General features: G+C 45.2%; 1 protein-coding gene across 3 annotated transcripts in view; it reads right to left on the reverse strand.

The window, feature by feature from the left end:
* Positions 1–13,877: 13,877 nt before the first annotated feature.
* The window catches only part of LARS1 (leucyl-tRNA synthetase 1), a 32,046-nt gene continuing 22,285 nt past the window's right edge, over positions 13,878–23,638 (reverse strand). For all 3 annotated transcript variants that reach the window (XM_050905283.1, XM_050905284.1, XM_050905282.1), the window contains 7 exons: positions 23,434–23,574; positions 23,226–23,336; positions 22,119–22,229; positions 19,856–19,960; positions 17,950–18,045; positions 16,832–16,964; positions 13,878–14,279 (listed from right to left, as the gene is read on the reverse strand). In XM_050905283.1, the coding sequence (XP_050761240.1) occupies positions 14,074–14,279; positions 16,832–16,964; positions 17,950–18,045; positions 19,856–19,960; positions 22,119–22,229; positions 23,226–23,336; positions 23,434–23,574 (903 nt within the window). In that variant the 3' untranslated portion in view covers positions 13,878–14,073. The remainder of the gene's footprint in view (positions 14,280–16,831; positions 16,965–17,949; positions 18,046–19,855; positions 19,961–22,118; positions 22,230–23,225; positions 23,337–23,433; positions 23,575–23,638) is intronic.

Here is a 23,638-nt window from a genome sequence, read left to right on the forward strand (position 1 = left end):
CCGTTTCTCCCACCCCGGTCCTGCCACCAAAGCCCAGATACGAGGAAAGACAGCACCTCCTTTGGCCCGATTGATCAGATGTGCTAAGCTTCGGGGGACACCAAGAGCATCAGGAAAAGCCAAAGGTGCTCAGCATGCCTTACGACTTAACAAGCCATTAAAGTCTTTCTGCACATCTGGGCTCACAACAGCCGGATACCGCTCACAGGATCAGTTCAGAATATTGCCTTCCATGGAACAAAACCACCCTCTTATCCTCTCATATCAAGATAAACAGCAATAAGGTTTCACAGCACCCATGCGCACAGGGAAGCCTGCAAAACCGTTCAGCCCATTACGTGATACTGAAGTCTTAAGACAAATACACCAAAAAGCACCACAAATCTCTCCCGGACTTGGCCCTTAACCCACTGCGTTATGACAAGCGACACCATCGGGCTGACGGGGACAGAGAAAGATCTGGCACTTGTGCACACACACGCACAGTCACGGGCAATGGCAGGGAAAGGAAGCACTGACAGCGAAATTGGTGCTTTGGTAAAAGAGCAGGCAGCTATTTTGGGACAGATGTCTCAGTTTCTTGCACAGGATATTTCAGTGCTTTGATGCTATGGTGATAAGTGCCCTAAATATATTCAAAATATGTAGGGAGAGAGAACTGAAAACAAGACATACTTTAAAGCAACAGCTCTAATAAGCATCTTGTTCCCACAGACAGACCTGCCCCCTGGTTTCCTACTGCAGCCCACTGAGAAAAATTGCTAAGTCCTCCTCACCTTCTCCACTCCTCCCCTGGCAACACCTAGGAGGAAGCATCTGGACTGCGTTATTTCACCAAGAAACGTCCCAAGGAAGAGGGACCAGAACTCAGAGCTTTTTCTTCCAAAAGCCCAGGCTAAAGCAGAACCTCCTGGAGCTCACCGGGCGCTCTGTCACGAGCCCTCAGCGAGGCAGTGCCCAACAAGTGGCCCTTATCTACACGGAGAAGCCGATCATGCTGGGGAAGAGATCGACTGGGTCTGTCGGGGAGCAGTTCTCTAAGTGCACCAGACTAAAACCATCTGTTCCAGAACAATTACTCCAACCACCGTAACTCTGCAAGCAGAATCACCGCACTGGGTTCTTGGAACATGAGCAAACTTTGCTTTTTTTGTTTCGGCTTTGGGCTGCTGACCTGAAGCACACTGCATCTTCCATGAGGATCTGCTCCAAACCCCTGTCCCTCTCTGGCTGCTGTCATCCCATATTTTTTTTTTTTTAATTGGGTAGCAATGAAAAGGGAGGCATCACATGTTGGCAGGAGGGTGGTAGCTTTACATGGAGGTGGGCGAGCTCTTCAAGGGTTTCTGTTCTTTTTACATATATATTTAACTTCCCTCCTGTCTTCCCACCCTCCAGACTCTCTTCAGCCCATTTCCCCAGCAAAGAGAGGTTAGACATCAGCATTGGGACCCTGTTTTGTCATTCCTGAGTTGGCCAGGAGGGCCCACGGGGGAAGACCACCCCTTCCCCCCCAGGGACGTCTCCCCTCTGCACTCTCAATGGTACGGAGAGGCTGGTCCGAGCCCTGGCCCTGCTGAACCACCAAGCCTGCAGGCTTCTGTTTTAGCACAAACCATCACACGAAGCACAGAGTGCAAAGAAAACAACATTAGGAAAGGCAGAATACAATTGCAGGTGTATTGCAGTGTAATGTATTTCTATAATGAAAATACATTGTTCTCTGCCTACGCAGCTGAAGGTGCAGGCAGGCTGGTCCGGGCTCTGAGCACCCGGAGCATCACGTTTGTCAGCAGAGCACAGGAAAGGAGCTCTGGAAAAGTGCATAAAGCAGCCCATGGGGACAGAGGGACCATTAATGAACCTCTCACAAGTTCTTGAATTGGGCTTATTTTCTATCTGCTCATTTCTTATGATTAGTTAATGAATTGGAGCCCAAATCAGATCATTCATCAGCTCAGCTTTAAATGCCTGCCTAGCCTGGCCGAAACCTTGGAGTGCTTCAGTAAGTAACCTATGGCCCGAGCTTGAACTGCGGTCACGTTTCCTGATAAATTACGAGCAGAGGCAGCAGAGGTAAGAAAACATAACATTAACTAATTCTCTCCGCATCCTTCATGCGGAGGATGCCTCCCTGCCCCAGCCAGAAGCAACTCGTCTCAGACACAGAGGAGCCTCCCAGCCCAGCCCATTCGAGAGCTGGAGCGTTGGGCCCAGGGGGACTCTCCCACCGCTTGCCACAAGGAAGGTCGAAGCGATGATGTTCAGTCTCAGGAGGGAATTCTGCAAGGCTATTTCAGAGGGCAACTGGCTGCTGCATCGCTGGCAGACTGCTCTGCTATGAGCTTGAGAACCGTAGCCAGGCTGGGGTCCATAGAAAGTCCCCTGGGATCAGTCCCTGCTCTGTGATAAAGAGGATCTAATGATCCCTTGGTCGGAGAACACGAGTCATACAAGAGGATGCTGTGGTCATGCAAAGCATTTAGCATCACGCCTGGTCGGGTGCCACCAGAAACTGCATTGCCCGCGGCAGGGGACGGCCGGGCTGGAGGCTTGGCCGGCTGGATTCGGGCACGGGCAGCTCCGGACACCCACAAAGAGGAGGAGTGCCGGGGCAGCCCAGTGACCATGAGCGAGACCCTGCCGGGCTGTGATTTCTATTCGCCTCCCAGTCGCTGAGCCTTTGACAGTCACAGAGTTTTTTCCTACAGCCACGAGAGCTCCTCTCTTTACATGGAAGTCAAGGGGAATTTTTTTTTTTTTTTTATCATGATCACATGATTCCAAGAACCTGGGGCTTTAGGAAAAAAACCTATCCCAATCCTGATAAGCTGGTGAAAGACCACAGTGTGTGGGACACCAGATATTCGCTTCTTTCGTTCTGCCAACAACCCTGCTCTCCCCTTGGTAAAGGTCCATTTTCTAGAACTAACATTAGAAAAACACCTTTAAGGTTGTAGCGCATTCAGGCTTCTAATCCACTCTATATTCTTAGTCACCAGGTGTTCTAATGAACACTTATTTCCAAGCGTTTTATTTCCTGACTTCATCCTGTTTAACTTCTCATAAGCCACCGAAGCAAAACAAGAACTGTTGAAACACCAACCATCTCCTCTAGCTTCAGAAAACCCAAGAAATTAGCTTGAGGGACAAAAAAAAAATATCTGAGAGAATAGGCAGCCTTTACTGAAGAGCCCCCCACCCCTGCCGCTCTTCCAGGCGGCAGCCAGCTGGCTTCGCCGCCGCGGAGCCTCGGAGCCCTCCCTCGGCTGCAGCACAGCCCGGGAGCGGCAGGAGGGGCGGCCCGTCGCCCCGTCCCTCGCTCTAGGAAAGCCCCAAACATTGAAGTTGGAAACGCCAGAGCAGCCCAGGAACGTGTGAGTTCATGCGTACATCTAGCATTATTTTCGGAGGTTTAGTCATTGCCCAATAGTTATTGCAGTTCATTTGTGCAACGACATGTGTTAAGTGTAATAATAATAGCTATAGACTTTAAGTTTTTCAGGTTTTTTGCCTTAAGTCTCAGTATCTCCCCCATTTAAAAAGTAACATTTCAAAACATTCATAAAGTCAGTGTTGAGACCCCAAAACCGTCCAGGTGAAGCGATGGGGACGTATCGGTGAGGTCAGTGGGAGCTTGCGCAAGCTGATCGCTTTGTACCTGCTTCAAGTGGAAAGTTGTGAAGGGGTCAGAAACCACTCTGTGGGCTGGCACACGAGATACCTCACGGTAGTCAGGCTGGTGAAGACTATACGTGTAGTAAAAGTGGAAAAAAGATCTATTTATACCAAAGTTCCAACCGAAATAAGTTTTAAAGGCAGTGGGGATCAACGAAAGCTGGTTTACCTTGATCCCCTGCATACCAGACCAGGGAATTCTGTTGTCTTCTTTCTGCACTGAGCCCAGGAAACATTATAATGAAATGTTACAGCTATGTTACTATAGAGAAAACAGAAATGACTATTTTTACATGTATATGCTTAGAAACAGTAGGATATATAATCTTCTCTTATTTGGTGATGGGTAGGACGAATAAATAAAATACATACATGTAGTTTATTGTTCAGAGACACTTGTACAAATTCAGCAATGCTTGATATTTTTTCCATGATGTGAAGTTCATTTTTTAAAAAGGTTTTTTCAATTTAACATACTATTAGGGAGAAGAGAGAAGTCAATAAACAAAAAGATATTAGTTTTCTGTTTTGTATTAATCTTCAAGATATTTATTTTCTATTTCTGTAACTGAAAAACAATGGTTTAAAAACATTTTAAGTTTTCAGAAGTTTATTCATCTAAGTTTATAGCACTAATGTTTAGATCTGTAGCCTGTAGATAAATTAATTGGAGCCGAATGGATTATGGCACCTTATACACTGGAAGTGTAAGTGGCAGAACCGAGTTGCAGCATGCATGCACTACCAAATCAGCTGGCTAGCGCGGTGGGGGTCACCAAGTGGGAAACACAGGTCTTGGTAAAGCTTTCAGCGCCCGACGCGTGCCGTATTCCGTGCCGTGGAAGCTACTGTGTTACCATTAAAACTTTTTGCATGAAAAAAACCAGGAATGTTTATTTTCACTTCCTTATTTCAGGTTGCTGTTTCGCCAGTCAGGAACAAACGGCGAGGAAGAGGAGGGTTACCTGGTGCTGAGGTTGGGAACAAGGGCTTTGCTCTCTGCCTCACCAGCCAGGTTCCAGCTCGGGCTCCTGCTTTCTATTTTTGATGCTCTTTGCCCCCAGCAGGAACCTACAAGCAAATGTAACGATAATATTTAGCATTGCTTGACCTTTCCCCCCCCCCCCCCATCTTCTTTTTAAAGTGCTTTGAAATCTCTGGCCCAGAGGAGAGAGCACAGCGCTTTACTCCACTTCACGTGGTTAGAAGCGAGTCCCTGGAGGCAGGGACAGTCCGAGCACAGGGACGGGACCCTGGTCCTGCTTCCAGTCTCACCGCTTGCCGATGCTCTGTGGCACTACCCCTTTGCTATAAACTCTTCAGCTGCAGAACGAGTGGGTCACTGCTGCTCTCCCAAGAACAGCAAATAAATCTGCACTAAGTTTTCAAATCGCAAGTCCCAGCTGAAGACGGCAATTTAGGTTCACACTCTCAAAGCCACTGCTGGATCAGGAAACCGCTGTGCTACGACGATCTGGCAGAAGGAACGGGGGTTATTGGGCATTAGATCCAGGTTTAACATACCGAAGGGGACGAGAAGCAGCAGAGGGAGAGACTGCTGTAAAATACTCATGCATTTTATTTTTAAAAACAAGGCATTTTGCATGGTGGGTGGTGAGGGAGAAGGACCGGATGGATAGAAGGAATCATGACTCAGGCTCCCTCGCTGGGAGGTTTTTTAACTAGGACACCCTCGGCTAAGCGGCAGCGTTCCTGCAGGGTCTGGTGGCAGCCCACGGCTTCAGCTCTCGGGCCGCCTGGCCGGCAGCAGCCGGGAGCGCTGCCTAGGCTCCACCGAGGGTCCCCTGGAAGGGGCGAGCAGGGTTTACACAAGCGGCATGACCAAGGACCAGCTTCTCCACCTCATCCTGCACGTCCTACTGAGATCGCTCCACAGCAAGAGTGAACTCATGGGCCAGATTCAGACCCGATCCAGTGAATTACCCTGCGCTTGGGTGCTGGGGTAGCTCATTTCAGTCCGTGACCTGGAATCCTCTGCCCGGTACACCTTCAACACAGGGAAGACAGATTCTGAGGGGTGCTGGACACCCACAAGTTTCACTAAAAGCAGGACATGAGGATGCTCAGTGCGCACAAGCCCTCGGCTGCGTCTCCCCCTTGACTTGAAAGGACTCCTTGTTCCCTGCCACCCGATTCCACGGCAGTGTGTCTTGTACAGCATCTCCTCTGGGCTGTGCAATTCTACAGCAGCTGCACAGACACACACACAATCCTGCCCTTACAAAGTACTTTAAAAACATGAGTAGTTGCTTGGAGTTGCCATTCCACTATAAAACAAATGCTGCTTTTGCCTCCGCACGGGAGACGGGGCAATTCCTTAGATTGAATGCATTAGCTCTGCTTTAAAAATGCATCAAGGTAACAGAACAGATTTTCAGATCAAAAAGGAATTTGGCTGCAGGATCCTGCACGGGCCGGTGCAAACAGCATGTGGGGGGCGGTGGGTAGGATCCATCTTCTCCGGGACTAAGCCCCACATGAACTTCTCACGTTTGCGCCATTTTAACGGGATCACTACTGAGCACCGCGCTCCGGGACGTTGATCCTGGCTGCAGGCCCCGAGCCGCAGCAGCACCCCTGGGGAAGGGGGCACCTGCTGGCGATGGGTGCCCCGACCGAAACCCCCCCGCGAGGGAAGAGCTCTCCCCTCCGCGGAGACTGGCCCGCGTTTGGCACCTCTCCCTGGCTCAGCCCGCAGGGCAGCCGGGGGGGCACCGGCACTGCCCGCAGCGCCGGGCCGGGCTGCACCCCGGGCACGGACCACCCAGGGCACCGCCAGCACCCACAGCCAAGGGTGGGCTGAGCAGCGCAGCCCCGCTCCATCAGCGGGGCAAGCACATTTGGGCAATAAATCTGCACGGTTGCATGTCCCAAAATCCTTAAGGCTGCTAGACAAGAAAAATCTCAGCTGAAGTTCTCAGATCCCCAACAGATTTACACCAGAAGAAAAGAGGGATGATTTCTAACTGCTCTGTGTGTGTATTTCAAAACCCTGCTTCAGTTCCAACAAATTCCCTGTATTTATGGCAAACGCTAGCTCCCACACTGGATTGAGTCCCACCACACGTGGGGTCCAGGTGTCATCTCCTCTGCCAGCTGAACTGGTGCTATTAACTGGAAGAATGAAAACCCTTTGCTAGCTGTATCCCCAACAGCAGTGAAGGCAGACTTCAAACTCTGTGAAACATTGTTCCAGCAGAAACAAAGGAGAAATGAGGACGAACTGCATCATCCTCGGAGTACCCAGGAGGGCAGTGCTGACTCCCATTTGGGTATTTAGCTTTCTCTCGCGCTGCTATTGCCTGAAGTAAATTCAATAGTGCTTTGCTATCGCAGTCTGTTGCAATTAATTTGCATTGCCTTTTGTTTGCAATTCAGGGGTAAATACATCCAGCACAACACACCATCTCCAGCAGAACCAAAGCTCTGAGACCCTTGCTATGGAATCATATTGTTTAAATCTGTTTTATAACAACAGTAACAGTACTTTAAACAATGAACTATTATAACAATATAATGCTTCCTGCTCTGTTAAACTCATCGGTAAGTCCCTGTTTATGAAACCCCTGCAGTATTTCAGTGAGTTCTTTAAAAATGCCAAAAGCTGGGAACTGAGACACGCTCAGCCCTCCCACCACTCTGTGATGAGGAGACTGCCTGATGTGTACCTGTGAGAGCAGCTGGCAGGGCAAGAGCATCAGAACCCCCTGAAGCAGGGAGGGTACTTTGGGCTGTACAAGAAGGATACTTCAGGCTGTGCAGAGCAAGGTTTGGAGGTCAGAGCTGTACCCCCAGTTTTAAGTAATTAGCACTCGCAGCACGTTCTCCTGACCCAACTGATCCAGCCAAAACAGAAACCAAAAAAGCATCAACTGGAAAAACTGATCCGAAGCCTGGGTTTGCCTTCTCTATGCCAGATCCTGGAGCAGGGAAAGGTGCGAGGCAGGAATTGCTGCCCAGAGCAGGGTCCGAGGTCCCCGGCGCTGCTGGGCTCCCTGCAGACCCTCCAGCCCCAGCGCTGCCACCGCCCCAGCCCGGGCTGCTTCGCCCCCTCGGTTGTTTCGGGTGCGGCAGACATCTGCAAACCCCGTCTCCCATGTATTCAGCCAAGGAGCGTTATAAACCTCCCTCCATCAAATAAGCAGCCCAGCTTTTGAGTGGTGTCAGAACAAAACCCAAGGAACTATTTTCAGAAAGCACTGCTGAAGTGCTCCGTGCCTTTGAATCTAACTCACATCCTTATGCAAATTAGCAGTGATGATTTTCTTCTCCTCACACATTATGAAAGACATAAAAGAAACCTGGAGGAAAGTAATGTGACTCCCGCCCAAATAAAGAGAAAAAGGGACGCGAAAACCCAATCTGCTACTAAAGAAATAAAACATCAAAAGAAATAAAAATTCTTCCTATTAGACACATATCTCTGCTTAATGGATCAGAAATTACTCTAACAGCCACTGCTTAAAGATCAGAGGAGCAACAGCTGAATCCCCTTTACGCCACAGATAAAACACAGATTTACCTCCTTGCAGCTTTTCCCCTGTGCTCAGGTACCCGGCCGGGGCACCCGCACTGCAGGCAGCTGTGCTCCACTGCCAGAGCCCCTGCCCGCGGGTGGGGGCAGCGGGGGGCATCGCAGAGCCCCCAGGCACGCCGGGCCGCGCTGGCCGTCGGCAGGGAGGCTGCAGCCGGCGCTGCCCCAGTCACCCCGCGCAGCGGCTGGGCACCGCAGGTGGGACAGGCAACAGGAACGGGTTCGAGCTTGCCGTTCTCTCGGCGGTGCTTTGCTGCGGGAACTACAGAGGCCTTCAGGGAGTAAGCAGCAGCCACGCAAACTCGTACAAATTGCCTTGTTGCGGCAGGCATCCGAGAGGCCGGAGGTCCAGCCCCGGCAGCGGGGGCAGCGTGGTGACGGCCACAGTGGCTGGCTCGTCACAGGCTCCCCTGGTGCTTTGCTATGCATTGGAGAAAGGAACAAGAACACGCAAAATTAAAAGATCCTGTCTATTTTTAATCCCACATACGCTACGTATTTGGAGTGGCCTTGTGGAGGAGGAAAGAACATTCATGGGATTAGTGCTACCATTTTGCTTTGCTTTACACCAGTTCCCTTTCAAGGATTTACTTCCTCCTGCATCTCCTTGCCGCTGAGCTCCACACTCATCTCCACCACCGATCTCCACTACCCCTCCACGTCTATGGCGAGGCACCAGTGCTCCACAGCAAATTGCGATACCCATAAGGACTTCAGCACCTTGCAGCCGTGTCACCACAAATTACCTCTTGGATGCTAAAAGCCGTGCTGTGATCTGATCCCCGGCTCTCCAGTCCTTCTGGTAACCTAACACAGCAGTCACGATTTCACTGGAAGGGGCTTCAAGGGCCAATACCGATTTTTCTGGGGTGGAAGGTTTTGGTCGGGTGCTGGTGGCGTCACTCTCTCACTGGGCTCCCGAGCGCCAGCAGCCCAGTGCATCGCCCGCGGGACGGGACGGGGGGCAGCGGGGGCTGCACAGGGACGGGGGGCAAGGCGAGGCTGAGGACACCTCCAGTGCCTTCACGTTAACCAGATGGAGCCCACAGCCCAGCTCTGCCACAGCACGGAGGTTTACCACTGCCACACAGACAGCTCAAGAACCGATCGATACGAATGGTGATCCTCGGAAGTACGATAGAAATACTAAAAAAGACCATTCTAAACCAGCTTCACCGGTAGCTGTTCCCGGGCAGCTCTCCCCAGCTCAGCAGCCGATGTGCATCTCCAGCTCTTGCATGATGATTTCTGCTGCTCCCCACTTCAGCAGAGAATAATTCACCAAAGATCACGCAATCCTTCTGACACAATAAGGCACTGTTGAAGAATAACTGTTTCTGCTTTAAACAAAATATAGATTCTGGATACTTTGCTGGTGCCACAGAGTCAATAATTCTCTCTTCTGCCTGCAAAGCCTGGAGGGATTAATAAACTGCTTTGAACTGAATTCCTGAGTTAAGAGGAGCCCTACCCAAGTCTCACTGCAGAGAAATATTTTACAGTGTAATATGCAACAGTGAGCATTTGTTTCTCATCAGCTATATGGTTTCTATATTTTTTTTTATATACCAGATTATTTATAATGTTAACCAAGGATGGGGCTCCTAACTTTACTCCTTACTTGAGAAGAGAAAGAAAAGAAGTCCTGTCCTCAGGCGTTACCCAGGAAAGAATAAACGGCGACGGGACCTCAGAGACATTCATCCTGTCAGCAGAGCAACGACTTCCAGCCAGGCGTGGAAACAGATACCTGGGAGCAGCCCCTGCACAGGGAACAGATGACATCACCGCACTCCGCGCCCTGATGTCATACCAGTTCCCAACTGCGGGGGGACCGCTCCTTGCCCTCCTCTTCCCCACCACCCAGGCAGCAGGAGGCTCTCAAATGGAAGCATTCAGTTGAATCGGGTTTGAAGGACGGAGCCAAATCCAGCTGACAAGGAGTTAAGCGCAGCTTTAGCACAGCTGCAAGGCAGCCAAGCGCGCGTTCCTCCCGTAGAGCTTTCCTTGCTAAAGATACCAAACCCGAACCCCGACAGTGGGTGGAGAGCAGGCCCAGCACTTCGCTAGTGCCAGGGGAGACTGAGCTCACTACGGGTCTTGTGTTTTGTTTTTAAAACGAGACAAATTTATCAAGTACCTGCAGAACAGGCACGGAGGAGGAACAGGTTTCACAGTGCCTTGGTCGCCCATTGCCTCCTTCATGATGTGAACGACTCCTGCCTGGACACATATAGGAGACAACTTGATCTAAACCTGCTGCTTCTCCTGCACGTGCCAAGGTGGGCAGCAGAACAGAATCACGGAGATCTACTCCTTTCACTCTGGAAAGCATCTGCACAGAGAAATATGTCTGCTTTCTGTCTTGAGCTGATTTTCCCACTGCTGACATCGCTGTGCAGTGCCAGGCTCCGTCCAGCTTGGCGTGGTGTCAGGCGCTGCAGCTGGTGGCACTTGCTGTTCCTCTGAACTCTTCCAAATTATTTTAACTTCCTTCTGTAAGAAGGATTATTTATGCCTCACAACATTTCGGAGAAAAGTATCCATGCATTCTCCTGAAGAGCGGAAAACTGAAGGCCACAGAAAGCCAAGGAAATATCCTATGGTGCTACAGCAGGAAACTGGAAGAGCCGGGAAATAAAAGCGATAACCCTGTTCTTTATGGCTGTGAATTTATGTACTTCAAAAACTGGCTCGGTTAAAAAGAAGAAAAAAGGTTCCCTTTCCAGATTTCTCTAACCAAAATCATAACATGAAGACTACTAAGTAGGGCCAGAATTTTGTTAATAACGTGGGAAATCTAATACCAAGAAAGCCTCTTTATTCTGTTACTAGCTTTTAGTGGGAAAAAACGCACAAGAACCAGCATAGCAGTGACATCTCCTGGAAGCCAACAAACCATCACAGAAAAATATCCAGCTTTTGAGCTCTATCTTGCCCATTAACAATCAGTTTGGCTGATTCACTTGAACAGAGACTAACAAATACCACCATTGTTTAACTTGCCCCTTATGGCAGAAAAAAGCCAAAGAGCACGCACACCCCCCCACTTTACGCACGCACCCACCCCCACTTTACGCACCAGCTCTCCCAAACATCTGTGGGAAAGCCTTTGCTCTCTGGACAGCTGCTGAAGGGAAAAAAAAAACCTATAGATTATGAAAGAGTAAGGAAGCAATATTTATTGTTCTAAAACTCTGAACTAATTTTTATCTGCTCAGATTATCTGGCTGCTGCTTGGTCAATATATTACATTTTCATTGCCATAATCCCTGCTTCTTGGAACTAATAAAGGTGCTTTTGTACAAGGAAATTAAGGAAACCTTTCTGATCAGCTCGCTTCACCCGATCCTCAGCTGCTCTTTGTGGATCTCTGGTGACCACAATGCATGGGGGAAGAGCATCCAATGACAAGTTACAAGGGGCAGTACGAGGGTTCCAGTTCCACAACACATTGCCTCTGCGATCACGTATCCAGCGTCAGCCTTCTCGTCTGGAGACAACAGAGCAAATCTTTCACCTGCCTCAGCCTATTTGGAAACCCCAAATCCTTTTTCATGTCTTCTGTAAGAGACTTCTGCTCACAGCCTTCGAGCCAAATTTGCTCAAAGGGAGCCAGCCAAACAAGAGCGATATCCGAGACCCCTGTTTTTGCGAGCACATCAACCCCTTGCACTTGGAACCTCTGTTAGACTTTTTTGAGTCCCTCTCCCCGTGCCGACCCGAGGCTCCGTGTCACGCTGTCACAGAGCTTACACACTTACCCACAGCAGAGCTGGGTATGAAAGTCTCCCAGCACAGAGGATATTCAAACTTTCTGCCCTTGGCGGCTGCAATTCCTCCTCCAGTGAGCGCAGAGTCCAGGTCAGGTTCCTGCTCCTGCGATGACAGACGCTCAGGAGGCTCCGCAATCGCAACGCTGAAATACCTCGCTCTCCTGCCGCCATGCTGCTGTTAGGGAGATGCTGGGCAGCCTGGCTGGCTGCAGGGAAAGGGGTCCCAGCACTGGAAGAACGAGGGGATCTCTCTCACTTTCAACCCTTTGCACTGGAAAGCAACTGTTACAGAGCAAGAGATCTGGAGATGACATCTGGGTGAGAAACAGCCACATGCTGAACGGAAAAACGGAGTTCTCAAAGACATGTACCAGAGCAGCACTAGCACAGGAATCTCACCATCATGCTCTGAAAACGAGCTCCAAACACCTAATGAAAACAGCCACATACGAGAAGTGGCACTGGATGTGTGCGCTGGGGCTTATTTTTCCATTTGGAAAATGGAATTCCTTTCCCAGTTTGGAAGGGAATTCACTCAGACTACACAAAAGCAAACCTTTAAGCAAAGAACCAAGTCCCGGCTGCAGCAGTGAAGGGATGCGACCAGCGCACCGCTGCGGCCGCGTCCCCGCGGCTCCAGGTCCCTGCGGCCGTGCTGCGGCCAGGGCTCTTCTCTCCCAGAGGCTGCGCTGAGAAGGCACTGCCAGCTGCCCACCAGTCCAGTGCACCGAGGGACAAGCTCGCCTGGACCAGCAAGCAGACACCGCTGCCCACCACAGACACTCTTGCCCGTTGGTATTCCAGCAACTTAAAAGGCCCATCAGGGTTAGGGCTGGCAAAGTTTTTCTCCCAAGACCCTGCAGCAGCAGGAGTATTTAGCCTCGACCCTTCCACCGGCCAATCCCCAGGGACTGCCTTAGACTATGGAATCACCTTTTTTCTCCTGACAAGCAAACCTTTTTAGAGAACGGCATGAGTATTTGCTTAGCAGGACTGGGGAGAAGCAATAGCAAAGGAAAGCTCACATTGCATCTGTATAACCACAAACAAAACCTGCCTTTTCAAAGGGATAATAAAGGGAGGGGCAGAAAACGGCACACTCAGCAGTGCCTGGCGCTCTCGGTACGGCAGTCTTGGGCTCTTGTACTGCTCTTTCCTCCCATACCGTAACATATTATTAGAGGAAGTTCAAATGTTAAGCCATATGGAGCATCAAGAGTTGTGAAACTGCCGAGGAGCAATGGTGCAGAACAAAGTACGCTGTTTGTCACCAGCCACCTTCTTCATGATTTTGCAGACAGAAGTCCTGAAGCTGTATGTGATGATTCATAACTCAAAAAAAGGGAAAGAGCAGCCTGCAATAGCCCTGAAATTACCAAAAAAAAAAAAAAAAAAAATCACAATTTAAAATCTATGAAAAGAACACTTAACCTTTCTACTTAAAATAGATTTATGAATAGTTTTATGAAAGAATAAGAAAGGAAAAAGTCAGTCTTTAACAGTGTTTGCTACAGGCGCTCCCATTTTAAGAGCTGAGAAGCATGGAAACTTTCCTGTTTAACTCTTGCTTAAGAGCTCTTCAGCATCAAATTACTTCTGAACTGCTAGTCTGGGTAAAAGTGCCCTAATGGTGTTCAGTCACCTGGGTCACTGAAAAGTAAAATACAGAAGTGTGCAAGCAACTTTTCCCCCTCTATTACAGATTTCCAAACAACTTCTCTACCCAGATCCTAGCCTATTTAGGAGGGAGAGGAATTCTGAGGGTGGTACTCTAGTTTGCTTCTGAAAACACTGGCCACAGCTGAAAAGGAAGATCCACCACGTTAACGTTCAGGATAACTGTTTCTTTTCAAGAAAAAACAAAGGGCCGGAGGAAAATAATTTTTATTACATCCACATTTAAAAGAATAGGGGTGAACTTGCATGCAAGATTAGGTTGGTTTGGGTGGGCTTTTTTTTTTTTTTTTTAATAGAACAAATTCTCATCTTTGTTCATTACAGATGCTTTCAAAGTCACTCTATGATCTTTCTCACTGCCAGGGATCAAGCCAGGTAGGCGCCAGTTTAATGAACTAGATAAACAATTGTGTCACCAATGTCCTTTGTCAGGCCATTCTCAGTAATGCGAACGTGCTTCTCTTCCAGGTCAATGTGGAAGACGGCTTGCTCCAGAATAGGCGTTTTCTCTGCTTCTTCTTTGCCAAGGACTGGAACACGGCGGGGCCCAAGCACAGGATCATCAAACCTCATCAGCTTCACTTTAGAGAGATCTGCAGTAAAGAGACTGGCTAGTTAGGCCATGGGACCTATCCACAAGCTATAGTATCAAATGAATTAATCAAAGCAATACTTAATACTTGGCACTTCTATATCTGCTCCAAGGAAATACATTCTCTCAGGAATAACATTAGTGTTAAGATTTACACCCACTACAAAGACGTCATTCAGTGGTTACACAGCAAGTTACCAGCAGAAATAGGGATAAACCACACAGAAATACCAACACCCAACACCACACTCAAAGCACTACATTTGCCTTATCTGGCTTTGGGACAGCTATGAGTAACTGAACAGTTGAAAATGAATTTCAGAGACTGGGTGAAAAGGGAAGGTGAGAGTTGTTTTAAATACAATTCCCTATTAAAATGCACACTAATAAAAGACTGCTAAGCAGACCAAGAAAAATCTCTAGGAAGCCTGGGATCTTTCAGCCAAGCCTTCCTCCAAGTACAACCCTTCTGCACAAGCCCTCCTGCACCAACGGAACAGTGACACCTTCTGGAAAAGACAGAGTGAGAAAGTGACTGTTTAATCTCACTTGTTTTCAATCACTTCAAAATATCCACCTAGCAGAAGGCTAGCAGATATGCATACACATCTACTATGTATACAAAGCATTTCCCCTGCCTGTATTTTGCTACATACTTTATCATATATTCCTCTCTGTGTGCACCATCATCAGTATGTAGTTGTCTTTGTTCTACAGAGAAACATTAAAATAAACACAAGCTGTTGAAAGATACAGAAAGAAAAAACTACTCTGCTGTCACAAGCTTTTGGATGAGGTCCAGTTTTCCTTTTATACCCAGCTCACAGTGCTTCAGATTTGTTTGATTCTTAATTCCTGCATTCTTCAATAAAAACACAGCTGCTGTTCCTTTAAGAAAGCTCTTTTCATTCATTACACTGGCCAGAAACTTAATGCTTGTTTTAACAATGTCTGACATGAAGTTTTATCAAGCTATTCTGTGTTTTCCTAAAATATCTTTCCAAGCAGGTGGATAAGTGAGAAATACTAAAATTATCAACAACTAGGCTAGAAAAAAAAACTTTGCTTATTTCCAAGAAAAATCAAGGAAAAGCACCCACTCTGAAATACTGCTACTTACAAAAGACCACCTTTAGACTGTCAAGATACCACAAACATTTAAACTGACCACAGCAGCACTCCTAGGAGGCAGCTTTTATTCCAACTGCAACAAGGCAAAAAACAGGAAAGGGGCCAAGATTTTCTCAGTGCCACACAATGAGACAGTAACAGAGATGAAAACAGCATCTCTCCTCTTCTGTCTTGTCAGTGCACATCACCTCAAGAACTTAGTGGCAGCAGAAAAGCTGTGCATAAAGTTACTAGACAGAAAACTATTTAGAAAGCAACGAAGCAAGAGGAGGCAAAGTAATTATTGGCAGCAATCAGGATTTTTGCCAAAAAAAGGAACCTCCATAGAGTTGGATTTTTTTTCCTATGGTGGAATTCAGGTTCCTAAACCACGGTACACCAGCCACTTCAGAGCACTCGACATGCCCTAGGAAAATATGCCATAGCAAAAGCAGCAATCCCAAGCTCTGCCTGGAGATCTTTATCGGAGCCATCGCTGCATCACCACTGAGGCACGAACTCCTGGTAAGCGAGCAGTGATGACGCTGTCAGACAGCGGCAAGTTCTGGCTCCCCAGCCACTCTCGCTTGGGTCTCCACTACTAGCAACCAGCTAACACCAGGGGATGGAACAGGTAGCGTTACAACAGCTTAAATACAAAGTCAGGTTGACAGGTGATGAAATGCTTTTGTCTTAATGCTGTCACACCGGAATCCACTATTGCCCATGGACTGAGTGCTCTCAAAGAAATTCTTCCAGTACTTACTGTCTCTTATGACCGCAGAGTTCAAAGTTTAACAACTGAAAAAGTATTAGTGCATAAAGAATACAAGAGGAGAGAGGGAAGAAATAGCTCAGAGGATTCAAAAGGAGTATTAAACTATTCCCCACAGAGGTTGCTAGTTTGAGTTTGGCATAAACAATGCTAACTGACAGGCCATTGAGCAATTCTTCAGTAATCCCAATTTTAAGTGAACGGATAGTTTTCCGCTATGAACAGGGACAGAAATTATGAGAAGCCAATGTAGCAACTGTTAAATTAATTCACCTTAGGCTAAATAGAAAAATAAATCTGGTAAATTTTTTTCAGCCCTGGGCTCCAAAACAGAAGCAGCAGAAGCTGCCTATAACCAGTTATGGGACTAACTCTTTTTCTTGGAAATTCAAAGCACAAGGGGAAATATCATCCATATTCATCTCTGGACGAAACTAGGTTTCGGTGTACCAGTGGCAGAACAAAAGACTAATGAGTAAAACCCATAGAAAAGCCTGCTTATTTGCATGTTACCTCTTTCCTTGTTCACTCAAACACAAAACTTCTTGCTCCTTTCTAAGCATCTATTACAGCAGCACAAAATTCAGCAGCTTTCTGTTTCCACTTCTCTCCTGGAAACGTTAATGTAATCAGCATGTGATAGCTGTACATCTGTGCTAGTATTTTACCTTTGATTCCTCTGTCCATCTTCATTAAGCGCCTGATCACTGTCTCTCTATTGTCTCCTTGCCTGATTTCAATTTTTGTAGAGAAGTGGCCATTTGATGGTTGAGGGTTCACCAAAAATACAGACACACTGGGCTGTAAGAAAGTTAATACAAACATTAAAGGAGAATCTGCATTTGTGATCCAAGCCTCAGAGGAAACATGAAACTAAAACAAATAAAATTCTTCTATTAACAAATACTCTGGATGGGTAAACTTCATTTAGAAACACTGACTGCCAGTGGCAGAATGCAAGCACTCCCCCAACTCTTTAAAATATAAGCCAGAGTATGCACAAGTTTTTAGGAGATATTTAGGGAAATCAATGAAATTTTTACTGTTGAAAAGTGTTAGAGCTAGAAATATTCATACATGATACTACTGTTGTAGAGTTTCACTCATCTTACACATTACTCACTAATTCTTCCAAGACTCCATGACACAGCTGTAGGAATACTTTGAAAGGTTTTATTTTTATGCAACTGAACAGAATTTATTAGCCCATTATAAACTAACAGATAAACACAGAAAGTATTATAAAACACTTTAGAATTCAGCAAACAATACAAAGTTTCACATGGAAATTTATAATACTTTAAAACAAGTATAATAAGCAACACTACAATTTCTAAATAACAGTGGTGAAGTGAGATTCAGCCATACTTGCACAAGACAGTCTCAATCCTCTATTTTTGGCCTGTGTTTTAACCAGAATACAATCTACCTTATCTAAACAGCAGCAGTTAAGCCTACAGCTGAAAGAAACAAATATAAGAGTATGCCAATGCTCAGGTCACTAGTTTTTAACAGTCTTCAGGTCAAATCATTAAATTGTGTTGACTGGAAGAGCCTTAAAGCTAAGGTACAATCGTAGTCATATTTAGGACTCCATACAAAGGAATGAAAAAAAAAATTATAATTGCTTCAGGAAATGTTTCTTGTTGTGAAGGGGTGTTGGGTCAAAGGCAAAATAAATCCAACGTTCATGTCTGATTAAAGTTTTTAAGTGGCGTACTTGCTTTTGTCTGGGTTTTTTTAAATTAAGTTTTCAGACTTCCAATATCTGAATTTCTGATTTTACCTCAGTTCTGAATATGGAAAATGGTTTTCCAGGACAGCAGTCTTCTTTTATTTTATCTTCTGCTTCAGAAGCAAACTTCACTTCAATGTGATCCAGCTGTAAAAAAAGGGGGGAGGAGGGAATAAACAAGAGTTTAATCGTTTTGGAGGGAACAACAGGAGTTACCAGGCCTATCAAACAACTGTTTGCATAGTAAAGCGGAAAGTAAATGTGCACTGACATAAGGCAACAATAGCACACCTAAAATCACAAAATATTGTTTGGAAGGGACCTCTGAGGGTCACCTACTCCCTGCTCGAAGTGGACTAGTGCCCACCAGTCAGCCTCCGAGGACAGAGATCCCCCAGCCTCTCCGGGCAGCCTGTTCCAAGGCTATGCTGCTGCCCTCTCCTATGTCCAATCTTGGCCTCGCAAGCTGCAACTCCAGCAGTAACTCCCAGTTACTCTCCCTTGTCTAACCATCAGCCCACTACCAAGAAAGAGGTTGGCTTTATCATCTTTAACTCTCTAGGCAGCGGAAGATTTCTCCGAGATCTTCCCCTCAGCCAGTCTCAACAAGCCCACCTCCTTCAGCCTCTCGCCGCAGGTCACGCACTCTAGGCTGCCCCCAGCCATCCTGATGGTCCTCTGCTCAACAGCCGCACGTCCTCAAAGCCTTTTTAAACCGGGGGTGTGGAGCGGGGGCGGACGAGAGGTGGGCACGCCACTGACACGCAGCCAAATCCAGGCTCAGCAGAGCTGAGTGGAGAGGGATGACTTCCCTTGACTTGCCAGATCACGTCCTATATAGGTAACTCCTTCTAATGTAGGTCAACACACAGCGTGGCTCATTTGCAGTGACAGCACGCTCACATGAAGTTTACATTAATCTTGACAGTAATCCCAAAGTCCTTTGTAGCAGAGCTGACGGCCAGCCAGCACCAACTTATACAGAAATATGGGGCAATTCTGCCCTGGTACAGAACTTGACAACTCCTGTTAAACTTCAGGAGATTTGATAACCCAGTTCTCAAGTTTCTCTAGATTCTCCCACATGAAAGATCCACTGTTTAACTTCTCCCTCCCCCAGTTCAGTGAGTTTTGCAGATTTATAGATATTTTAAAATAAAAGTTGTTGCTCACTCTCGACTTAACTCTGATACGGGACAAGTCCAATAAAGCCACATGTGTTTCACACTGTACAGATTACAAAATGAAGTTTTGCAATTTTTTTTTTTTTTTTTTTTTTTTAATTCTTGAAACAGCTGCTTTTGGTTTTGGGGGTTTTGGGTTTCTTTAAACACAACCTGCCTGAGCTGTCCCCTCATTAACATATTGCCTATTGAACTCAATTCTGGTTATCATATAAAGCAGCATAACTGCTACTAGATTGGCATCCATTTTACTACATACCGTAGTTTTAAAAGCCCTGCCCAGAACCTGCTCCTTGAAGAAGGCAAGGTAATCTGCTACAGTTAACATGCCATTGTAAGACTCCAAGGATACAAGGCTAAGGACTCTGATCATTCTTGCTAGTAATGCCTTGAAACATCTCCTTCTCATTTCTTCAGCTGAAAAAATGTACAATACTGGTTAGCTCAGAGAAAAATGTCTCTTCAAAAGCGTAACTGGACTTTACTATCACAGATACAACCAGTACTGCAGTAAAAACCACCTCTGTTTTGTGGGAACATGTTTGTATACTACACACCTACCATTGTGTCTCATGCTTATATTTAACAGATTTATACACCTGTATTTGACAAATTTAAACAGCAAGATCAAAATGCAGAAAGTTGATAAAAACTATTACTTGAGCAACGTACACCCAGAAGTTAAATGTACACAGGCTTAGAGCCTTAGGAAAGGCTGGTCCTCCAGCTATCCCAATAAAAACCAAGTAATGATATGCCAAGTATGTACCAACCTCCAGGGAATTTGTCAAATAGACAATGTTCTCCATGAGCACTGCACGTTCATCAAATTCCAGTTCCAGATCAAGAACACGTGAACCATTCTTCTCCAGATTTTCCTGTCAGAGGGAAGGAAAAAAAAAAAAAAAAAAGGATTAAAACTCTCTAAACGCTTCAAGTAAAATGATGCTTCAAAATGGCAAACTATCTACATTAGTCATGAAAAGAATAGGCTTTTAAATATGAGAGCTCTCTGCTGGCACAACATGCTAACGTAGGAGCAATAATTTTCTTGTAACAGGGTTTCTTCTACAGGGAGTTAGTGACACTGATGGGAGGAGTAAGAGCAATTAGAACACATTTTTAATACAGAATTGAAAAGGTGTTTGACATTCACAGTTATTTATAATCCCTACTTAATGTGCAGGTTGAGAATTCACAAAATAAGTCAGCATTTCAGTGGTATTTCACAGCAGGAAATTCAGTCTTATGACCTAGTTTAAAATAAAGGACAAGCATACAACAACTGGACGTGTTCACAGCAGTCGTAAAACAAGTTCTCTGCAGGGAAATAACAACTACTTTATATGTTAACATAAAAGTAACTTAATTAGTCCAGAAAGCCAACAGCAACAGTCACAAGAGACAAAGTATTAAAGGCAATATAAAAACCATATGAATTTCCCCCCCCCCCCCCAAAACAGAACTTCCTCTTCGAAATTTAATCTGTGCCTTTCTTGTTTTCATATGCTGAGCCAGCTGTCTCCTTTGAAGCTCTGCTTTGCCAGACTCAGCATGGTTGTGGTTTCCTGGTTTCCTTGTCAGTTTAATGTGAAAGATTCCCTACATTAACACTGAATTGCTTCCCTTTGTAAATCACGAAGTTTCTTCTACATTTAAGCCCTCCTTTGACGAATAGGAAGCACAAGCAGAAATGCTCTTTGTACACTGGAATTGCTGAATAATTGGTTTCAGAGAAAAACATACTGGTCTAGAGAGTCTGAGCTCAGATGTTTCTATGTCTTTATGTGAAATTGCTTACTGCTCTTTAAAAGTGAAAGGATCAATTATCGGGTAGGCCTCAGCATGCCAACCCATTCCCTGTGTGCACCAGGATCACTAACTATTGCCAGACTATGGACATCAAAAAACAGGGATGTTTCAGACCTAACGCACTTGTAGGACTGAAAGCTTGTCTGACCTTCTCCAACCGTATCAGCTGACCTAACACATCACTACATCTCTTTACAAACTTACACAGGAAGCTTCAGAGCTGCTTTGTGCTCTCTGTTCCTCTGAAGGCTTCTAAGCTACCATGAAAAGGAATAATTAGAATAACCCTAGAGAGAGGGCAAAAGAGCACCTCCATTTATAAAATATGACAAAGCTTACAAATAGAAGACATTATTACATGCATTTTAAAAATCAAGCTAAAGCTTAAGGAGAAAAAAAAAAATTTTTTTACACTCATTAAGATTTTTTCCATTACTCATCCCTCTCAACTTCTACAGATCATGAGATCTGTTTTAAATCCTACTCTGCCCTCCCTTTTTTTTTTTAATTTAAAATTTTGCTTATTCTTTGCTTCTTGGACCTTCCTAGTTGCTGTATTGAATTTTTATCTCCAACAGCAAGCACAAAAAAGTTTCTTTAAAAAAATGCAAGCCAAGATTTTTATAGGCTTGCATGACTCTGGGAAAATAATAATGAAATATCACAATATTAGTGATAAAAACATAAGAATGATACATAAAATTCATAATTCCATTCAGGGCTCAGAACAGTCCCTTTTTTCCTCCCTTAAATGTAGTGCAATCAATTATCTTTAGCCTTTTTCTTAACTTTCAAACACTAAGCATTTTTATGTCTCCAGAGCAACACCTTATTCTCATTTCAGCATGAAAAACTGGAAAAGTCAAATATGATGCGTTTCAAACGTAAAGGAATCCATGTGTATTTGAAGCACAGATTACATAACCTGCAAAATACACAAGCCTCAACTAGACCATTAGTCCACCTCGGCTAATTCATGTAGAGACATTTTTGTTAGATCCTTCTTCCAGAGACGTAAAAGAAGTTTATAAACAAAAACATGAAGATGCCAAATAAGCAAGGGGCAGGATAGAGACTGAAGTCAAATGTTAGCAGGAGATCCAGGAATAGAATAAAGGAAACAACAATACCCATGCACCAAGTTACAGATTATCATTGCCTTTGTGCGACATGTTTCATTCACGAAAGCTTTTTCTATACAAAAACTGTCCCTCTGACACTTACCTTAATCATGGCAACAAAAGGCATAACCTTCTTCATATACTTCTTCAGCTCTGGCAAGGTGTTAAGCTCACTAGCAATTACTTTATTATCTGGCAGTTGACCTCCACTGACCTAAACATTGATGAACATCCATTAAAAAAGTATAGGTATCATTAAAAAAACTTGCCCTTTAATATCATACACCCTTCGTGCTTTCCCATAAATACCAGCAAGGTTTGTCATCATCATTGATTCCACATATAATAATTTTCTCACCCATTTGAAACATTTTAAAAGTCAAATTTTGAAACTTAGACCAAAAAAACCCAGGTAATTACTGCCATTCAGGCAGCTCAGTACTATTCTGCATTTTCTTTATTCTTTCAGGTGACTATATATTAATATACTTAAATTTTCTACCAGAATGCATTTTAAATCCACATTTAAGCTTTTTCACAAGCACATTTTTAAGTGCTAGCTTCCGAATTGTTTGGGGTTTACATTCAAAATTTAGATATTTGCAACAATCTTATTTAGTGCATCAGACCAAAGAGCAGATTTTAATGCTGATGCACAAAAAAGCCTATAGAATGCCCAAAGTTTAATACCCCAAAAACAAATTTCACATGAGGAATATTGATTTCTCTCAATACCACAAGTTGGAATAGTCATGACCCTCTAATCTGTCAGCTACAATAGTGATTTGTTCAAGCTGAAAAGGATGCTTCATCAAGATGCCAAAAGCTACTCTCATCAGTTTGCCCACGTCAGAAGCACAGATTCTTCTGCTTTCAGAACAGCTTATTTCTTCTACTTATGACTGATGTATTCTATTTCAACTAACCACTTACAAATGAAAAAAATAACAGAACATGGGCCACTTTTTACTCAGATCGTCCCAAGGAATGTCATTGATTTGACAGTACGATTTCATTGTTTTTTGACATTTTCATTAAGCACCAAAATTTAGTCGACAGTTGTAAAAGCATAAGGAAAACTAAAAAGATCTTGCTTCATATTTAAATAACTTGGTAACAAATTACAGCTTATAAGCTTTTTACAGACAGAAAAAAAAGAGCCCACAAAAAAGCAGGTAAGCAGCCCAAAGAAACATGAAAGGACAACCACCTGATAGTGCTTGCGCAGAACTGATAAGGTGGTGTGCTGCCAAGGCGGGTAGTTCTTTGCCACGTAGATGGTACAGTGAGAAGGCTTCTGGGAAGGTTCTTTAGTACTTTTCTAAGGAAACAAAGAAAAAAAAAATTAGGAAGGGGTCCTGAGGCAATATAGAATCACCAAGTACGCACACTTAAAAAGATGACCTAGTACACTTCACCTTTCCTTTCACGGGTGCCATGTAGTTCTTGAGACGGAGTCGGAGGTCATGAGCTGCTTCCATGAGGTACTGAGAAGAGCGAATTAATACCTCATCCACAGGACCTGCTATCGGCCACGAGGCTCTCATGATGGAATCAGGCTTTGAAGAAAGGAAGAAGTGACATGCACTGAGATGAAAACACATTAGTATCTGGTGGTTTTTC

Source organism: Gymnogyps californianus, chromosome 14, assembly GCF_018139145.2.
Source record: "Gymnogyps californianus isolate 813 chromosome 14, ASM1813914v2, whole genome shotgun sequence".
Lineage (NCBI taxonomy): Eukaryota > Metazoa > Chordata > Aves > Accipitriformes > Cathartidae > Gymnogyps > Gymnogyps californianus.